This window comes from Muntiacus reevesi, chromosome 13 (genome assembly GCF_963930625.1).
Source record: "Muntiacus reevesi chromosome 13, mMunRee1.1, whole genome shotgun sequence".
Taxonomy (NCBI): domain Eukaryota; kingdom Metazoa; phylum Chordata; class Mammalia; order Artiodactyla; family Cervidae; genus Muntiacus; species Muntiacus reevesi.
Window position 1 is genome coordinate 43,021,816 of NC_089261.1, and position 22,111 is coordinate 43,043,926.

Below are 22,111 nucleotides of genomic sequence, written 5' to 3' on the forward strand. Positions count from 1 at the left end.
ACTCAGCACTCTAATATGGGAAAAGAATCTTTAAAAAAGAGAGGATATATGTATATGTGTAACTGAAGCCACTTTGCTCTATACCTGAAACTAACACAACACTGCAAATCAACTATACTTCAATAGACATTAAAAAAAAAAAAAACAACTAAAGTTCATTCAGTTAATCAATGTGGCCAAATCAAGAGAAAATTTAAAATAAGAATACTAATCTAAAGCTGTCTAACGTCAAAGTCTATGCTCTTTACACTTCACATCACACAGAAGTGTACTTTTGGGTCAGGTTTACAAATGTGGAGTGTCTGCAAAATTATCAATAAAATATATATATTGAAATAAACCAGTAATTACCTATTATTAGAGGCAAAAGTTCCAAACATGAAGTTATGAATTTCTTTCTGTTCTTGACTAGTATGTTCTAGAAGTAAAGTCTCATATTCTTTATGCTGCTAAAGTTTAAATGATAAAGATACAAACATTTTTGATTAAGGGTTGACTAAGAACAAAGCTAGTGGAGGTGATGGAATTCCAGTTGAGCTATTTCAAATCCTGAAAAATGATGCTGTGAAAGTGCTGCACTCAATATGCCAGCAAATTTGGAAAACTCAGCAGTGGCCACAGGACTGGAAAAGGTCAGTTTTCATTCCAACCCCTAAGAAAGGCAATCCCAAAGAATGCTCAAACACTACCGCACAATTGCACTCATCTCACATGCAGATAAAGTAATACTCAAAATTCTCCAAGCCAGGCTTCAGCAATACGTGAACCGTGAACTTCCAGATGTTCAAGCTGGATTTAGAAAAGGCAGAGGAACCAGAGATCAAATTGTCAACATCCGCTGGATCATCAAAAAAGCAAGAGAGTTCCAGAAAAACATCTATTTCTGCTTTACTGACTATGCCAAAGCCTTTGACTGTGTGGATCATAATAAACTGTGGAAAATTCTGAAAGAGATGGGAATACCAGACCACCTGACCTGCCTCTTGAGAAACCTGTATGCAGGTCAGGAGGTAACAGTTAGAACTGGACATGGAACAACAGACTGGTTCCAAATAGGAAAAGGAGTACGTCAAGGCTGTATATTGTCACCCTGCTTATTTCACTTACATGCAGAGAACATCATGCAAAATGCCGGGCTGCATGAAGCACAAGTTGGAATCAAGATTGCCGGGAGAAATATCAATAACCTCAGATATGCATATGACACCACCCTTATGGTAGAAAGTGAAGAGGAACTAAAAAGCCTCTTGATGAAAGTGAAAGACGAGAGTGAAAAAGTTGGCTTAAAGCTCAACATTCAGAAAACTAAGATCATGGCATCTGGCCCATCACTTCATGGGAAATAGATGGGGAGACAGTGGAAACAGTGTCAGACTTTATTTTTTTGGGCTCCAAAATCTCTGCAGATGGTGACTGCAGCCATAAAATTAAAAGACGCTTACTCCTTGGAAGGAAAGTTATGACCAACCTAGATAGCGTATTAAAAAGCAGAGACATTATTTTGCCAACAAAGGTCTGTCTGGTCAAGGCTATGGTTTTTCCAATGGTCATGTTTGGATGTGAGAGTTGGACTGTGAAGAAAGCTGAGTGCCGAAAAATTGATGCTTTTGAAGTGTGGTGTTGGAGAAGACTCTTGAGAGTCCCTTGGACTGCAAGGAGATCCAACCAGTCCACCCTAAAGGAGATCAGTCCTGGGTGTTCATTGGAAGGACTGATGCTGAAGCTGAAACTCCAGTACTTTGGCCACCTGATGCGAAGAGTTGACACGTTGGAAAAGACCCTGATGCTGGGAGGGATTGGGGGCAGGAGGAGAAGGGGCCGACAGAGGATGAGATGTTTGGATGGCATCACCGACTCGATGGACATGGGTTTGGGGAGACTCCAGGAGTTGGTGATGGATAGGGAGGCCTGGAGTGCTGCGATTCATGGGGTTGCAAAGAGTCGGACACGACTGAGTGACTGAACTGAACTGCAGTAACCCCATAAAAAACATTAAAGTAAAACAGGGTGAAGAGATAGGAAACTAACAGCAAAACCCTATTTCTTAAAACATGTTTTCTACTCTCAGAAAAACTAGCTGCCAACACATAAAGAACTGTCTGGCAATTCTTATGACTAAGCACATCTGCTCAGGGCCATTTCTCACATAGGATAATTTCCAAGAGTCAGTATGAATCAAAACTAGTGATCGACGAAGTCCAGATTTCCATAGCATCTTTATAATAAAAGACCCAATATTATTCAAATTGGGACATAAAACATCTGAGAAAAATCTGTTATCTCAGCTAAAACAAAACCATTACCTGGCAGAGGTACATACACAGTAGTCCCCCCTTATCTGCAGGAGATATGTTCCAAGACTCCCAGTGGATGCCTAAAACCCTGGATCCTACCGAAACTGACGTATACCATGTTTTTTTCTATACAACACATAAATCAAAGCTTAAATTAGGCACAATAAGAAATTAATGGCAAAAAATTAATAAAAACAATTTTAACAAAATCGAAGTCATGTGAATGTGGCCTTCTCTTATTGTACAAATTTAATGCCTTTTTCATCTTAACTAAACACTTATCATGAATTGTGGCTGTAACTTTTGCAGTTTGCAAAACTTTTGCAACAGTAAAATCAGCATGAATTTCTTTTTCCTTCTTCACAATTTCAGGCAGATTTGTTTTTACCATTGGTCTTAGCAACCTCAGCAGAAGTTTTTTTTCTTTATTAAACAGAGAATTTCCCCCATTTCATTAAAGGGAGCACTTTAAGGCTTCTCCTTGGCATATCTGAATTGCCAGCATCACTATTCTTGTACTTTGGGGCATTATTAAGTTAAATAAGGGTTATTTAAACACAGGCACTGCAGTAATCCGCTAAGTGACAGGATACAGCAGGATACAGTGGACAAAATTATGATTCACAACTGGGCAGTACAAAACATGACAGCAGGAGATCTCATCATACAGGACCACTAGGCGGACACACATTACTGCATGGCTGAGGAATATAAAATGTACTTTTCTAAATAATGACAGTCTAAGAAAACAGTTGTGCCACCAAAGATTGGAGGCAAAATACACAAACAGAAAATCCACATAAAAGGATTTAGCTTTGCCTCTCTGATGAAATGCAATTTAATTAATTAACTGACTTCGTGACTCAAAAGGTTTTTTTTTTTCTTTTTTCTTTTGAGCATTTTGCCAGGTGTCTAGCACTGTCTTAGATGATGGCAAGGTAAAAAGGGTACATAAAGATCCACATTTTTAAGGAGCTTAAAAACTAGCAAAATGATTAATGTGTAAAGAATTAAGTACATTAAAGTGTTAAATATACTGTGACAGATAAATGTGCAGCTTATGGCTGAGGCACATAGGAAGGCACATTTGGTTGCACCTGGGGAGGAAGAAATCATAAGATGCAGAAAGTGATTTCTAGAAGATATGACACTTCTGAACCTTGAAAGCTGAGAAGATATTTATCAGGAAAAGGCATTTTAGGCACCCTGAACAATTTGAGCAAAGGGAGGGATTTATGAAATAGCACAGCTTGTTTGGGTAACTGGGAATAGTTCAGGAAACCGAGATGAAGAGTGACAAGATACAGAGGTAAGTAGCCAGGGGTCAGGTCATAGAAGACTTCATGTCATGTTAAATAATTTCGATTATATCCCACAGGCATTTTGAAGTCACTGAAGGAGACTGACATGATCAGATTTTATTTCTGAAAGATCATTTTGATGACAGTATGAAAAAGGAAGATGGAGAAGAGGTAAGCCAATCTGGAGGTTACTGCAGAAGCTCAGAAGAGATGACGGACTGAGCAAAGGCAATAAAAACATAACGATGCAGTAGTGAAGGATCTGAGAGACACTTAGAAGGTAGAGTTGGGCCAGAAAAGAATTTAGGATGCCTCCTAATTTTCTGAAGCAGAAATTGAATGCTGCCATTTATAAATACAAAGAGAAGATTAAGGAGATATTAATAACATGCTAAGTTTATTACCTCTGACTTATCTTGGTGGTGATAACCAGGAGAAGTTTGAGCTACAAAAATTTAATAAGGTCTTATCTTTAGAGATTATTGAAGCCACAAAAGTGTACATAAGATGAAACAGGTCAAATTTCAACAATTTAGAGGCTTTCACATCATACATAAACTTAATAAATACTGTTTCTACATTGAGAGCACACATGTAGTATGTAAGTCCTCAGTAAAATAAATAAAAATAGATTGCTAAGTTATAGATTCTTTATATGAAAACAGTTATCTATGCTTGCTAATGAGATCATTCCTCAATGGCTAAAGTTTTTTTAAAATAAATACTCTGATAATGCCTAATAAAAAGACACTATGAACCCTTACACAAATGCTTATGAATTAATCTTTACACTACATACTTTTACAAAGATAATACTGTTGTTTCCCAAAGACACACAAATGAAGTCTTTTCCTTCAAAGACTTCACAAGGCAGATATAAAATCTGAGCATATGTGGCCTGAAAAGTAATTAGTCTCATGACTCAGCTGGATATACATTATAAACAAATATATATGACAAAAAAATCACCTAAAGAAAAAACTAGTATAAAATCTCAGTTAAAAGGAATAAACACTCAGCATATTCACAAGAAAAGAACAGCAAAAAATCTGCTGGAATGAATGAGAGAAGTATTCCTGGAGAAGGCAAGCTTAAACCAGATTTATAAAATTATAAATTTTCTACAAAACAGAATAAAGATCAAATGCAAAAAGGAAGGAATGGAAAGTTCTTCATGAGAAACAGCAAAATGATTATCGTATCTAACTGGAGGGTTGGGAAAGACCAGGTGAATGAAGGTCCTTTGAAAGTAGGCTGACAAGTTTTGTCTGCTATGATGGGTATCATTAGAAACTTGAAAAGAAAAATGATAAAAGATTTAATTGTAAGTTCACATGATTCTCATTTTTTTGGGTATCATTAACATCAAACAACAATTTGAAACTAGTAAATTTTCAGTTTAGGTATACACTTACACAAAGCTAGTGTTTAAAGAGTTTCTAAAGTACTTATTTTTGGCACAGATAATATACATATAGGGCATCTCAAAACCTAAATTCTGGTAATATCAATATGCCCATCATTCAGAATCTGTCAAACTTGAAAGCAACATCCTTTTCCCTAAAAGAAGCATCTGCTTATCCTTCTGTTCTTTCAAGCCTGTGGCAGGAAAAGCAAGCACAGTTTTATGTATACAACTCTGAATTGCTTAGTGTTAAGCTATGTAATATTGTCAGTAAATATTATGGCAAAGTTGCTCATGGACAGTTAAACACTTAAGATGTTTTAGGTTTTAGAAAACCAAAACTAGCTTTGTTAATCTGTAATCTCAATTTATAATCTTCAGATTCAGATGTCCAAAACCCAAATAACATAGTCGTCAAAAAACAGTATATCCACTCATTACTCTTTAACGATCAACTTTCATTCTTGACTTCCTTACTGCTGTGAATGCTGTTCGAGTCAGGTTTAGAAACTCACCAGAGGAGCAATTACAAAACACAAGTTCTAATTTGGCTCCTCTATGAATTTGCCGTGCAACCCCGGGAGACAGTTTCTGAGACTGGTTCAGTTTGGTTTCTTCTAGAAACTCAGGAAGTTGAGCTAAATGATTATTAAGATAACTTTAGCTATAAAATTTCTTGATTCTTCCAATGTCCTTTAGCCCAGTATCAAAAGCCCAGTCTTGTTTTAAAGACTCTATATAGAGAATTAAAGACTCAATGTAGAGAAAATGGGCAGAACTTGGTGATATTGGGCTAAAGGGCATTAGAAGAATCATGAACTTTTATGGCTAAAGGTATCTTAATAATCATTTAGCTCAACTTCCTGAATTTATAGAAGAAGTCAAACTGAACAGAAGTCTCAGAAACTGTCTTGCATTATCATCATACTGGGCTTCCTAATATGGTGGCTCAGATGGTAAAGAATCTGCCTGCAATGAAGGAGACCCGGGTTCAATCCCTGGGGTGGGGAAGATCTCTTGGAGAAGGAAATGGCTACCCACTCCAGTATTCTTGCCTGGAGAATTCCATGGATAGTGGAGTCTGGCAGGCTACAGTCCACCGGGTTGCAAAGACTGAGTGACTAACACGACAACAATCATATGACAGTAGGTCTTTATGAACCGATTTTCTTATTCATTTTCCTTCCAAAATTTCCACACCCTGATTTATCCTACTAACATCATAAACCTCATATTCTTTTATTCTTTTTTTCTTCCACTCTTTTCTGAACCTTGAATGCAGAGTTGAGTTAATCACACTATACTTTCTGTGACTCCATGATCTACCCATGACTATTAGCTGTGAAAAATTTGCTCTTATTTGTTTATTTTTATTTTCCTGTTCATTCCCAATCTCTCTCATTCCCCTTCATTTTGTAGGTTCACATTAAAATATGACACATCCATGGATATATACATATATTGGTAAAATATATATTATATGCATGTATGTATTTTTGTGCCATAGATCCATATTTTTACTTTCTTAACATAATCTTGTTTTCTGGCTCTACCCTATGATTCTGTTACTTACTACATCTTCACATGTAAATACATGTTTCTAAATGATGAACAGTATTCCACAGGATGCAATTACCATATTTTACTACCCTTTTCCCTATACTATTTCTGGACATGTTTTTATTTTATTCTTTAATAGTACATTGTATGCACACATGTACAATATATGTGTGTGTATATATTACACACATACTTTAAAATTATTTTACATATATGACTATGTCATATATAACTAAAACACACATGTCCATAATCTATGCATTGTTGTTTAAAACATTTGAAATGTCTATGAATTGCATCGTACTGTAATCGTCTTTACCTTGCTGTTATATTCCACAATATTAACTTGCATTTTCCTGATTGTTATATTTTTGAAATGTTTTTCATATCCTTTGCCCAATAGTGTATGGATTTTTCTTTATTTTTATTTATGCTTAGGCAATGTATGCTCAACACTAATTCACTGTCAGCAGCATGCTTTGCAAATGTCTTCATTTGACTTATATTAATTTTTATAACAGAAGTTTTACATTTTAACATACTCAAACAAATCAATTTTTACCTTTTTGGCTTGTGTTTAAATTTTGATTAAGAAGTACTTCCGTGGCAAAATTTATTAAAGGGAGATTTTTTGTTTTGCTTTGTTCTTCTCTAGCACTTATTGCTTCTTAACATACTAAGATACCATGTTTATTGTCTGCTTGATCTTGCTATATGTAAGTTCCAAAAAGACAGAGGTCTTTAGCTATATTGTACCTTGATGTATCCCATGTGTAGAGTCTGGCACATAGCTGATGCTTGCTAAATATTTACTGAAAGAATGGATTCAATGTTTTAGAGAGGTGTGTTAGAGCAAGTTGTTAATCACATAAGTCACATCTTTTATATCAGAGTTAAATCTTTATCAGATTTAAATTATATTTAAGAGATAAAGATTCTATCAGTGTTAAAATCTTTACTAACATGATAGATTTGCTCTACTATGCCTTGTGTTTCTGTCAGTTTATGCTTTAGTATTTAGTGCTTTTATGATAAAACAATTTTAAAAAGATGTTTTAAAAACTGTATATAACAAAAGATTTAACCAAAATGGCCTTTCTTCTAAACAGTCTAAATTAGATAAGATTCACTTTAATTTCTTTAGTAGTATTAAAATTTTATTTAATCACTATAAATAATATCTAACACTAACCATATGTATTTACTGTTCTAAAACTGCTCTAATTGTAATGTCTGATGAATAGGTAGCCTATAAAAAGGCTACTAAATATTCTATTAAATATGAAAAAGGAGTAAAAGTAGAAAGTGAATTTAAGGATTTAATAAATATAGCACATCCATAGTAGTATACTATACAATGTTATGGTTGATAATATTGATATGATATTCATATTATCTATAAGTTAAAAAAAGTAGGCTATTAGTTGTGTATATCACTCCCCCCTTTTTTTCTAAAATATTTAAATACACAAACCTAAGTTATACATTTAAGAAGTTAATAATAGTTACTTCTAAATAATGGAATTATGAGATTTTTATTTTCCACTTTAGTTGCATAATGACTTTGTCTGGTCTTTGTCTAAGCTTCTAGGATGGGGCATATAAACCCTTAACTTCCCAAGTAAAGGCAATGTCTTTATGAGACTACCCCTGAGTTCATGCTAATGAACTGATTCATGGTAGGCCCCTAGAGAGTTTCAGGATGGAAGGAGGTCTATTAGAAAGACCAACCATGTAACTACAGAGTTGGAGCTTTGACTCTTAGGAAGGGAAGGAGATCTGGAGATTGAATTCAATCAAGTGTTCAATGATTCATTCAATTAGTCATAAAGCTTAAAATTCAGAAACTGATTCACAGGGCATTTTGCTCTTTGACGCAGTCATCATAAATTTCACTTAATTGTAATGTAAACTTGTCTGCATTTAATATAAAGCATGCTTAGCCACTCAGTTGTGTCCAACGCTTTGTGACCCTTTGCACTGTAGGCCACCCTGGCTCCTGTGTCCATGTGATTCTCCAGGAAAGAATACTGGAGTGGGTTGCCATGCCCTCCTCCAGGGGATCTTCCTGACTCAGGGATCGAACAGTGTCTCCTGGATTGCAGGCAGATTCTTCACCTGCTGAGCCATCAGGAAAGCCCGATATAAAGCATATGTGCATAATAAAACCTCAGTTAAAACTTAGGACACTGAGGCTTAGGTGAGACTCCTGGTTGGTAAACACATTGATGTCCCAGGAGGGCAAAACACACTGATTCTACTGGGAGAGGACACGAAGCTCTGCTTTTGGGATCTGTCTAGATCTTACCCACAAGTCTCTTCTTTTGGCTGGTTCTGATTTATGTCCTTTGTAATAAAATTTTAATCACAAGTATGGTGCTTTCCTGAGTTCTCTGAGCCATTTTTGAGAACTATCAACCTTGGGGGTCTAGCGGGAACACCAACACATTTGCATTCAATTGATCAGAGGTGTGAGTGGCCTGAAGACCCCTGAACTTGTGGCTGGTGTCTGAGTTCAGTGCAGTCACACTGGGGACTCTGCTCTTAACCTGTGGAGTCTGTATTAACTTCCTGTCAGAATTTTATTGCAATTTGATGTATTCATACTATCCAAAGCATTTTTATAATGGATTTACATTACTTTTATAATTTAAAAAGTTACTTTCATTTTGAAAAAAAAAGAGGAAGATGATATTGCAATTAAATAAATCATTACTATTTTAAATTGCAAAATCATTAACACTGAAAGAAATAAGAATTAAATAAAAGCCCACAAGTAAAATTGTCTAGGGAGAAAGAAGGTAAATTTACTAAATTAAATTTTAAAAGTTCATGAAGTTAATAAAATAAAAATATAAAGGGTGGTATATAAAACTTTGTAAAGTAAGTCTTCCTTTAAAAAACCCGAATAATGTATTTGCAGGGCAAAATACATGATGGTAGGAAAAACAAAATAAATAGCAAGGTTCATTTAACAAACAGTAACAATGTCTTTTTTGTAAAATATAAATATGCATGACAATTTAAAGATATTTCTATATGACAGCATCATAGTACAGAACCTTATATGACTAAGGGGAATGAAAAGTGAAAAAATGTTTTTTTTTTGGTCATTTGGAGTTTATCCTCTGAAGTCTATTACCGCAACGACTATTAAACCAGTGGGTCATAATATATGTATGGTACTAAGCTGAGTGATTTTTAAAAACCCCTTACTAGCTGCTTTCTCCTCCCCTCCCTGGTCTCACTTTCCCACTTCTCTACTGCTGTTCACTGGCATTACCTCTAAATAACATACACACTTTGAAACTCTTCGGGTCTGTTTATGAGGGAATTCAAAGAAAAATATGTGTAGAAACAAATTTTTAAGAGGACTGATTTTTTTTTCTATAAGCACTGGATTTGCCATCATGGGACATCCTTTCACATATATGGACATCCTTTCACATATATGTATTATAAGTGCCTCCCGACTAATAGTCTTGATTTCAGTCTCTTCAGACTCAAAAGGTCATGCACATAAGAAGTAACTGACAGAAGTTTAAAAGGGAAGGGAAAGAAACCACTCATGGAAAGAACTATGAAATCATCACTTTCACTGAAGAAAAGTAATTATTTTAACAAAAATTATTTTTGACAATACCTAAGTTGTTTTCGGAGCTGCTCGATTTCCGCACTTTGTTCAGTTACTGTTTTCAGAAAATGTTGATTGGTCTACCACAAGAAAAAAAAAAAAAAGAAACATTTAGTATTAGAACATTTAAAACTCTATGTCAGACTAACTACAGGGTGTGTAAGTGAAAAAAATGAACTCATGATAATGATTAGATTTTTTAATGATAAAATACAGCCCTAGCCCTCTTTCCTTGCCTTCCCTATTTCAGCAGACACCTGCTTTATTTCAAACTACCTGCATTTACATTTCTGCCTCTTCTGATTTGCTCCGGCCTTCTAAGCCTCCTTTGCTCACCTAAACAGCAAGGTCTTTCCATGTAGTCTTTTTCTATGTAGACGACTACAGGTGGTGTAGAATTCATGTCCCCAGCCTGTTCCATAAGAGCCCAACAACAATGAATGAAGGAAATTGGCAGGTAAAAATCCCAAATTCCCATGCCCTATGGTAGAATAACTCTGAGCCTGTTTCTAAACTGGCTTCCAGAGTTCATTAGTGGGATTAAGTTTCAGTTACGCACAGGGTTAATTTGCTTTACTAATAAAAATCCTTTATTGGCTGCCTTCTTCTCCCTTCCCAGTCTTTTTTTGTTTTGTTTTGTTTTTTGTTTTATTTTATTAGTTGGAAGCCAATTACTTCACATTTCAGTGGGTTTTGTCATACATTGACATGAATCAGCCATAGAGTTACACGTATTCCCCATCCCGATCCCCCCTCCCACCTCCCTCTCCACCCGACTCCTCTGGGTCCTCCCAGCTCACCAGGCCCGAACACTCGTCTCATTCATCTCACCCGGGCTAGTGATCTGTTTCACCATAGATAATATACATGCTGTTCTTTTGAAGCATCCCACCCTCACCTTCTCCCACAGAGTTCAAGATTCTGTTCTGTACTTCTGTGTCTCTTTTTCTGTTTTGCATATAGGGTTATCGTTACCATCTTTCTAAATTCCATATATATGTGTTAGTATGCTGTACTGTTCTTTATCTTTCTGGCTTACTTCACTCTGTATAATTATATCTCTACTCCCCTACTGGTTTTTCCTGGTATTACTGCCCAAATAAATTATATACTTTGGGACACTTTCCTCAAGGTCTGCTAATGCTAAAGTAAGATATGAAGCAGCTTTCCAAGTGTAGAAAAACTCTTTTTCTAAGGGAACTGATTATCTTCCATAAGTGCTGGTAATACCATGATGGTACAAATTCCTCATCATTACCATTAGCTATATGCCTTAAAGGCAACGTCATATAAATTATTATTACCTTCTAACTGATAGTCTTGTTTTTCAGTCTCTTTCCATTTTAACAGATCATTCACACCTCTCTCCAACTAAAGTCCCTGAAGCAGTTTTCATTGAGCTTTTTTCATACTCTACCCAATTTCATGGACTTCATATTTTAAGTACACTTTTGTATATCATTTTTTTTCATTTATTTTTATTAGTTGGAGGCTAATTACTTTACAATATTGTAGTAGTTTTTGCCATACATTGACATGAATCAGCCATGGATTTACATGTGCTCCCCATCCTGATCCCCCCTCCTGTATATCATATTTTAAATACACTTTTGTAATATCCCCCTACTTAGGATGTCCTCATTCTGCCAGCATTCAGCACTGCATACCCCATGTGGTCCACTCGCTCTTAAGGCAAAACTGTTTCCTTTTTGCATTTTGATAAAACTTTATATATACTTTCATAATGCACACTGCAGCACATTTAAATACTGAATTTAAAGTTTAATATTCCTTGCTACAACATGAGCCTAATTTTGAAGATCAGTTTCACCCAGAACTGCCAGCATCTTGCACATGATTCAGTACATTCTAAGTACTTATACCTTTGAGGAGTGAATCAATTCCTAATTAAGACATGAAAGAGAGCCTGAGGACTACATCTTTACCTTGGGAAGTGGAAAACTCCAGTACAGAATTTAGTATTTAATTCAGAGGCCACAATTTAAGAGACCATCAAGGCATACAGAGAAACAAGGATAGAATAATGAGAGGTAGGTAAATTAAAAAGTTAAAACAGAAAAGTGGATGTGGCATAGGACATAAGCTATGCAAGACATATGATTACATGCAAATAACTGAAAGGTTGACTTGAAAATGAAATGATTTTGTTCTGTTATTCCAAAAGATAAAATCATACATCGGTGGGAGGAAATCTGGTAGAAAGATTTTAGCTTTCTAATAATTAGCATTCAAAGGCACAGGCTCTGGGGGAAATGACAAGATCTCTCACAAGGAAGGGATATTAAAAGCAGTGACTAGAGGATCATCTAAACTGAAAAGCATTTAATAGAAGGATGCCTATATCATTTGAGGGACTAGATGATCTTTAATATCAATTCAAATTCGCCTGTGAAGCTATCTCAATGACTCAGCCCGAACTGATTCATGTTTCTGAATTCCTTTATAACGTTTGTAATGTACCATTAATGTTTTACTATAACATATATAGTCTTTGAATTGGCATAATTAATGCTTGTGTTTTTTACTCTATGTGAGCACCTTAAAGGTAGATTATGTAGAGTCGTTAGCAGAAGTATACATTAGAATTGTGAATTTTAAGAAGCTAGTATAGGGAACAATCACACATAACCTGCTAGCAAGCCTAGTGAGAACTCAACAATTGCATCTGAATATGGTTTTATGACGTTACATATTTGTGATCACAAAGTAAATTATGTACTATATCAATAATATAGAACTTGGAGATTCATAAAGGACCCTGGAAGTCTTCCTTTCAATCACCGATTATTTCCAATGTCATTCCTATTCTACCAGTTAGACAGGGGCTCTGTGAACAGATGCACATTTCCCTTCAACTAGAGAACCCATGACAGCGGAAGGAACTTAGTATGCAATTGACAAATATTTTGGGGTTACTTTATAGAGATGAATAAATCTCAAGAAAAATATGCTTTCAGTAAAGACAATCTGTAAGAAACATAAACTCTTATTGTATCTATAGTAATAATAAATAAATATAAACATATTTTTAGGTATCATTTAGTTCAGGGCCTTTTACATTCTGCTTATTACTAAAGTACACTGGTTGTAAAAGATTTTATTCACTGTTAAATACTCTGTTATATACACTGTTTCTGTACATATATAGGAATCTATTCATTTAAGAGTTTATTCATATAAACAGAAAAATTTTTAATGGAAATTACTTGACTTTGACTCAAATTTGCTTCTATGACCATGCTCTGAATGCTCGAGATTTACAAAATCTTTACAATCACTTAACATTTACATTTAGTAGAGTCTTCTTTGGGCTTCCCTGGTGGCTCAGACGGTAAAGCGTCTGTCTGCAACGCATTAGCATTTTTCTTTATTTTAACCACAGAATAGTCTTTTCTTTTCTCTTTATAACATAAATGCTTCATCCAACTTTTATTTCTGTATCTTTTTTATTATATCCATAGTTAATCATTCTTAGTTCTGGCCTGTTATTATGAACACCTTACAACTGTTTTCTTTTTTGGGGTGGGGGGGGGGGGCTTCCCTGGTGGCTCAGATGGTAAAAAATCTGCCTGAAACTCAGGAGACCTGTGTTTGATCCCTGGGTTGGGAAGATCCCCTGGAGAAGGAAATGGTTACCCACTCCAGTATTCTGACCTGGAGAATTCCATGGGGTTGCAGAGTCAGACATGACTGAGTGAACTTTACTCACTCACTAGAAATTTTTTAAGTATGTCCTGTAAATATTTACATAGTTTTCTATGACTTTCATCAGAATATAGAGTTAAATACAATAAAATATGGGCACTGTGGTATAAAATTCCAAAGGATTATGTAATAGCACAATGTTAGGAAATACTGAAAGAAAGAATAAGCAATTGTGACGTCAGGTTAAATTATTTAATGTCATGTAGAAACAAGACTTCTTAATTAAGGAAATCAGTCATCATTTTATTTTGGAGCACTTTAGTACTATTTTAAAACTCTAAGAAGCACATTATTAAAAATAAGTGATTAGAAATTTCCAGTATTAATATAAATAGGGAGAAATTTAGTATTTTTTACATGGTTAAAGGAGAAATGTTTTAAAGTAGAGCAAAATTGATTGGATAAACTTACTTTTAATGGCACAACTCCACTCTTAGACAAAGACATTAGGAACTAACAAGGATTAGCAGGGTAACTAAGTAAAATGAAGAAAGGAAAGAGTGGAATTATCTGAGATGTCATAATCCTATTACTCAACAATCAGGTAAAATAAAATTCCAAGAAGGAAAACAAAAAAAAACAATAACAACAAAAAAAGAGTAGGGGTTAAAGAGCAGAACTGGGAATGCTAATTATACTTCTTTTAGGAAAAATTAAAGGGAAATTTAGGTATAGCAATTCAGGTGATGGGTGGTCAATCCACTACCAAGTGGTTCTCAGTGTCCTGCTGCTTTTAAGCATTTGGGCTACTCCTTTGTCTAGCAGTTCTACCATTCTTAGTTGATACCTGACCATATTCTAGAAGAAATACTAAGAATAAAGAGTGAACCCTACTCTTGAGGCACTCCCAGTCTAGATTACTATCAGGAGATCTTACCAAGAACCCTAGGAGCATTTTCAGATTAGAATATATTTCAGATAGATGTTAGTTTTAGATCTCTAGAACCTACTGTAAACTCCCATGTTACGCTACTGAATGCAAAAGAAAAGACAGATAAAAAGAAAAGAGTATGGCCTACCTATTTTAATTTCAAGTTTTTTATCTTGTTGATTTACCTTAGTGAAAATACGACTACTTATAGTGACAATTTCTAATTTATGTAATAAGTGCACTAAATGGATATTTTCACTTACCATTTCTACGTTCTCATTAGTAATATGAAGATGCTTGGTCAGCTGCTGAAAACTTGTCAGCTTATCCTATAGTAGGAAGAAAGGGTACATAAATAACATTGTGTTTGAAACCCATATTTAAAATTAGACTAAAATCAAGTCTAAAATCATTATGCCTAAATCTAGATGACATCACTTGTATTTCTTCTAACAAGTACTGTGAGATCAATAGTCAAAAAAATAAAAAGAAACAAATGTTTAATGATTACAAAATTAAATAAGGTGACAATATAACATGGCTAATTATTTTATGTGAAACCATTATATCAAGTCTCTTATCCTTATCCATCAGAGGGCAGACAGAATTAAAACCACAATCTCAGAAAACTAACCAAACTGATCACATGGATCGCAATCTTGTCTAACTTAATGAAACTATGAGCCATGCCGTGTAGGCCCACCCAAGATGGACAGATCATGGTGGACAGTTCTGACAAAAAGTGGCCCACTGGAGAAGGGAATGGCATACCACTTCAGCATTTTGTCTTGAGAAACCCATGAACGGTATGAAAAGGTAGAAAGATATGACACTGAAAGACTAACTCATGAACCAATGAAAGATGAACCAACAGGCTGCTGAAGAAGACCGGAGAAATAGCTCCTGAAGGAATGAAGAGGCAGAGCCAAAGCAGAAACAATGCCCAGTTGTGGATGTTGTCTAGGGGTGAAAGTAAAGTCTGATGCTCTAAAAAAACAACATTCCATAGGAACTTGGAATGTTAGGTCCATGAATCAAGGCAAATTGGAAGTGGTCAAACAGGCAGAGTGAACACTGACATCTTAGGAAACAGTGAACTAAAATGGACTGGAATGGGGGAATTTAATTCAGATAATCACTGTATCTACTACTGTGGGCAAGAATCCCTTAGAATAAATGGAGTAGCCATCATAGTAGAAAAAAGAGTCCAAAATGCAGTACCTGGGTGCAATCTCAAAATAGAATGATCTCTATTTGTTTCCAAGGCAAACCATTCAATATCACAGTAATCCAAGTCTACACCTCAATCACTAATGCCAAAGAAGCTGAAGTTGAATGGTTCTATGAAGAACTACAAGACCTTCTAGAACTAACACCAAAAAAAGATGTCCTTTTCATCATAAGGGACTGGAATGCAAAAGTAGGAAGTCATGATGAGATACCTGGAGTTACAAGCAAGTTTGGCTGTGGAGTATAAAATGAAGCAGGGCAAAGGCTAATAGAGTTTTGCCAAGAAAACGCACTGGTCATAGCAAACACCCTCTTCCAACAACACAAGAGATAACTCTACACATGGACATCACCACGTGGTCAATATTGAAATCAGACTGCTTACATTCTTTGTGGTAGAAGACGGAGAAGCTCTATACAGTGAGCAAAAACAAGACCGGGAGCTGCCAATGACTCAGATCAGGAAGTCCTTATTGCAAAATTCAGACTTAAATTGAAGAAAGTAGGGAAAACCACGAGGCCATTCAGGTATGATCTAAGCCAAATGCTTTACAATTATACAGTGAAAATGACAAATAGACTCAAGGGATTAGATCTGATAGAGTGCCTGAAGAAATATGGATGGAGGTTTGTGACATTGTAAAGGAAGTGGCGATAAAAACTATCTCCAATAAAAAGAAATGCAAAAGGCAAAATGGCTGTCTAAACAGGCCTTACAAATAACTGAGAAAAGAAGAAAAGCAAAAGGCAAAGGAGAAAAGGAAAGATATATCCACTTGAATGTAGAGTTCTAAAAACAGAAAGGACAGATAAAGAAGGATTCCTAAGAGAACAATGGAAATAGAGGAAGAGAACAGAATGGGAAAGACTATAGATTTCTTCAAGAAAATTAGGTACCAAGGGAACATTTCATACAAAGATGAAACAATAAAGGACAGAAACGGGATGGACCTAACAGAAGCAGAGGATATTAAGAAGAGGTGGCAAGAATACACAGAAGAACATCACAAAAGAGATCGTAATGACCCAGATAACCACGATCCTGTGATCAGTCACCCAGAGTTGGACATCTCTGGGTGCAAAGTCAAGTGGGCATTAGGAAGCATCACTACAAACAAATGTCGTGGATGAAATTGCAGCTGAGCTATTGCAAATCCTAAAAGATGATGCTGTCAAAGTGCTACACTCAATATGCCAGCATATTTGGAAAACTCAGCAGTGGCCACAGGACTGGAAAAGGTCAGATTTCCGTCCAACCCCAAAGAATGGCAAGCCAAAGAAAGTTCAAACTAGCACACAATTGCACTCATTTCACAAGCTAGCAAGTAATGTTCAAAATTCTCCAAGCCAGGCTTCAGCATTATGTGAACCGAGACCTTCCAGATGTTCAAGCTAGATTTAGAAAAGGCAGAGGAACAGAGATCAAATTGGCAATATCCATTGGATCATAGAAAAAGCAAGATGATTCCAGAAAAACTCTACTTCTGTCTGCTTCATTGACTACACTAAGGACTTTGACTGTATGGATCACAACAAACTGTGGAACATTCTTTAAAGAGATGGAAACACCAGACTACCTTACCTGCTTCCTGCAAAACTTGTATGCAGGTCAAGAAGCAACAGTTAGAACAGGACATGGAACAACTGACTGGGTCAAAATTGGGAAAGGAGTACTTTGCTTATTTAACTTATATGCAGATAACTTATATGCATGTGAAATGTCAGGATGGATGAAGAACAAGCTGGAATCAAGACTGCTAGGAGAAATATCAATAATCTCAAATATGCAGATAATACTACTCTTATGTAGAAAGTGAAGAGCAACTAAAGAGCCTCTATGAAGGTGAAAGATAAGAGTGAGAAAGCTGGCTGAAAACTCAACATTCAAAAAATGAAGATCATGGCAATCTGGTTCCATCACTTCATGGCAAATAGATGGGGAAACAGTGGAAACAGTGACAGGCTTTATTTTTGGGGGCTCCGAAATCACTGCAGATGGTGACTACAGCCACGAAATTAAAAGATGCTTTCTCCTTGGAAGAAAAGCTATGACAAACCTAGATATCATATTAAAAAGCAGAGACATCACTTTGCCAACAAAGGTCCGTCTAGTCAAAGCTATGGTTTTTCCAGTAGTCACGTATGGATGTGAGAGCTGGACCACAAAGAAGGCTGAACGCCAAAGAATAGATGCTTTTGAACTGTGATGTTGAAGAAGACTCCTGAGAGTCCCTTGGACTGCAAGGAGGTCCAACCAGTCCATCCTAAAGGAGATCAGTTCTGAATATTCATTGGAAGGACTGATACTGAAGCTGAAGCTCCAATACTTTGGCCACCTGATGCAAAGAGCTGACTCATTAGAAAAGACCCTGATGATGGGAAATACTGAAGGTAGAAGGAGAAGCAGACGACAGAGGTTGAGATGGCTGGATGACATCACTGACAGCTTGACTTTGAGCAAGCACGGAGAAATGGTGAAGGACAGGGAAGCCTGGTGTGCTGCTGTCCATGGGGTGATGACTGAGAGGCGGACATGACAAAATTATTTCTAGAAACCAATCCATCAGGAGACAGGTATGATAGAGACAACTTATCCAATACTGAAAAACCACATTCAAACCTATTTAAAACCTATAATACAAATCATAGCACAGTTATTATTGTGCCTTTCCCTCTTCTTATAAGTCTCATGGTTTGACTGGCCCACAAGTTTTAAACCTTTTGATTATCTACTATGACCAAATTAAACATCATATGTGCAGGTGACAAAGTTGGGAGGAGCTGTTAATATGTCAGATGACAGATTTGAAGTTTCATAGATAAAGCTTCAAATAAAGACAAAGTATTATCTGTAAGGTCTATGCAAACAGCAACAGTAACAACTAAAAACCCCAAAAAACCCTAACTTCAAAGTTGTACCATAAGAATGATCTTATTCAGGTGGAAAACAAAACCTAATGGCTTAGTCGACTGACCTAAATGAAGAAACAGCCTTCAAAAACATACTTATATTAGAAATGATTTCTAGAACTCAGAGGTAAAAGTATTACAGCTCAGATTACATGTGAGTTATTTTCAAATGAGGGCATGTTTGGAAAAATCATTTTGTAAACTGAAAAGCAACATAAGTATTATTATGACTTCCTTAGGTAAAAATACCCATTTGTAATGATAATAATACAAATGGTCATAAACTGGAATTTGAAAACTCTGTAAGAGTTGAAGAGAGACACAGTGATAGCTGACTTCTCAAAAATCCACAGGAAAGGAATCAGAATTGGAGTTACTCCATAGTTTTAAATGTTTGTTGTTTTTAGATGCTAAGGTGCGTCTGACTTTTGTGACCCACCAAGCTACCCTGTCCACGGAATTTCCCAGGCAAGAATACTTGAGTGGGTTGCCATTTCCTTCCCCAGGGGATCTTCTCACTCAGGGATCGAACCCATGTCTCTTGCACTGGCAGGAGGATTCATTACCACTGAGCCACCAAGGAACCCTATAGACACATTCAAATCCTGAGTTACAACAAAGCCCTCAGCAACTACAAATCATTTGCAAATAAAGACTGTTAGATATTATGTTAGGTATTATATATTATATATAACATAAACTGCAGTGTTACATATATGTATGGGGCTTCCCAGGTGGTGCTAGTGGTAAAGAACCCGCCTGCCAAGGAAGGAGAGGCAAGAGATGTGGGTTCGATCCCTGGGTCTGGAAGATCCCCTGAAGGAGGGCATGGCAACCTACTCCAGTATTCTTGCTTGGAGAATCCCATGGACAGAGAAGTCTGGCAGGCTACAGTCCATAGGGTCGAAAAGAGTCAGATACAACTGAAGCAACTTGGCACACACGCACGCATATATATGCATAAATTACTATGAATTTCTCTGGGGAAAGTATGATCCAATACTACGGTGAGAAAAGTCAGCCCCCTTCCTAACTAACATTTATACTAATAACATAGTTGATAAGGAGAAATTGCTTTCTTTACTATATGAGAATATGGTCAGAAGAATCTTTATTCCACTAGTTGCTTCGATATTTGGCTTATTATTGTTCCTCTTTAATCACATTTTAAAGGACTTTATAATTCAGCACAACAACCAAACAGAATGAAACAAGAGACAATGCAGCATCTCATGCACTGAAAGAGTACAGGCAGTCCATGTCCTGTAGTCTTGAAATGCATCATTTTCACTTACTATAGTACAGTTCAGTTACATTAATTCTGTATAACATGATTCAAATTTCAGTCACCAATACATTAACTGTATAATACTATATATAACACTGATTATATATTACTCAAGTATATTAATTATTATTATATAAAACACAGACTTTACTGCTAACTCTTCAGTCTACAAGTGACTATATGATAACAGAACATCATGATCAGTGTCTATAATTACTTTTGAAGTCTGTCTCTGGTCCCAGAGCATGTTATTCAGTTCATGCACAGGCAGCAGAGTGTGCAGCTGTGCTGTCTCCTTTTCTTCCAGGGATAATACACTCATGTGACATTTTTACAAAAATTGATAACTGAAAGAAGGAATTAGCCAATAAAAATAAAACTGCTGCAAAGAAACAGAAAGTGACAACTCTGGATGATGATGTAAATGAAGTTACAAGAGAAAATACCTGACTGTGAGAACATGGACACTGCCACTCTTCAGGAGACTACAGACACACCGGCAAGGGTAACTTAGTGAAAATGAACCCAGCATCAGTGAAGAAAGAAGTTCTGATGGAAACGATGAAGATGTCCCAGAAGGGGGACTAGCAAAAAAATTCACATCGCAGGAATAAGGTTATTTCATACGCTGAAGTTCAAAGGATAAAATGTTGGAAGCTGATCTGAACTTAGGAATATTCTAAGTTCACCAAAGCATAAATAAGATACCTTTTCTGTGTCATAAAGTTTTCAATATACTTAGCAGAAAAAGAATCAATGGAAAGATAAGGGAGGTAGATTTTGCAATGGAATGGATGGTCTTGTGAGATAGTGAGTGTATGTTAATAGAGATATAAAAGTTAGATGCCCACTTTAAAAGAATATAAAATGATTCTTGCTTTGGACATAAAGAAATCCTTAATAACCATTAACATTCCTTCCTCTTTTATTTTTTTTTTTTTTTTTAATATTATTTTATTAGTTGGAGGCCAATCACTTTACAACATTTCAGTGGGTTTTGTCATACATTGACATGAATCAGCCATATAGTTACATGTATTCCCCATCCCGATCCCCCCTCCCACCTCCCTCCCCACCCTCCTTCCTCTTTTAAAATCCTATTCTGATGAATTTATGTTAGAGGCACTTGACATCTATTTCAGTAAAAGGTCACATTTAAGGTTGTTAACATTTTTGTTTTACATAGTATTGTCATCATATTTGAGTTGCCTTCTTCACTGTCCATAAACTAATGAACAGTTCTGGTCTTTTTTTAAATCAGGAAAAAATCAGGAATATAAAAGTTTTAGAGATTCATTTATACATAAAATCTTATGGCCGCTTCTTAGCTCTAAATACAGCTTTCAGTGCTAATAACATTTTAAAGCCCAATGTACACTAGGCACTATTTTGATCATTTAATGTGTTCAAAAGATTTCTAACCATCAAAGATCTATTTATTGGCAACATAAATATAACACTACAGACTTGGGCATTCTTCTCCAAAACAACTTCTTCAGAATGCAACTTATTAATACATAAGAAAACCATGAAATCCAAAATTACCTTTTGCTTTTGACTTTCAAGAACATGAATCTGGGCCTCAGTCATATGTTCCTGGTAAAGTTTCTGTAGCTTGTACAACTCCTGAGAAGCAGTCTGCCAGAGTTCCACAGCCTGAGCTTTCTCCTATAAAAGAAAAACATTTATGAACTCATTATTAGCAGGCTACTGCACAGGATAAATGAATCACATTCTTTTACACAATGAGTTCTTGTATATAAAGTCACAAAATAAAAATAGAATTTATACAAGATGGTATGGTTGCAACATTTTTGATGATATAAAGTTGTATTAATAATTAGAGAGTAAAACTAAACATGAAAACTCTTTAGTCTGAAATTTTCTTTTGA

The 22,111-nt window shown here is 35.8% G+C and overlaps 1 protein-coding gene across 5 annotated transcripts in view; it reads right to left on the reverse strand.

Moving 5' to 3' along the window:
- Window positions 1–22,111, reverse strand: part of SCLT1 (sodium channel and clathrin linker 1) — a 218,943-nt gene that overhangs the window by 119,744 nt on the left and 77,088 nt on the right. For all 5 annotated transcript variants that reach the window (XR_010658816.1, XM_065904109.1, XM_065904107.1 and 2 more), the window contains exons 7-9: window positions 21,765–21,887; window positions 15,055–15,120; window positions 10,204–10,274 (exon numbers count right to left, since the gene is read on the reverse strand). Coding sequence is in view for 4 of the 5 variants with exons in the window: in XM_065904109.1 (XP_065760181.1) it covers window positions 10,204–10,274; window positions 15,055–15,120; window positions 21,765–21,887 (260 nt within the window). In the remaining variant the exon portion in view is untranslated. The remainder of the gene's footprint in view (window positions 1–10,203; window positions 10,275–15,054; window positions 15,121–21,764; window positions 21,888–22,111) is intronic.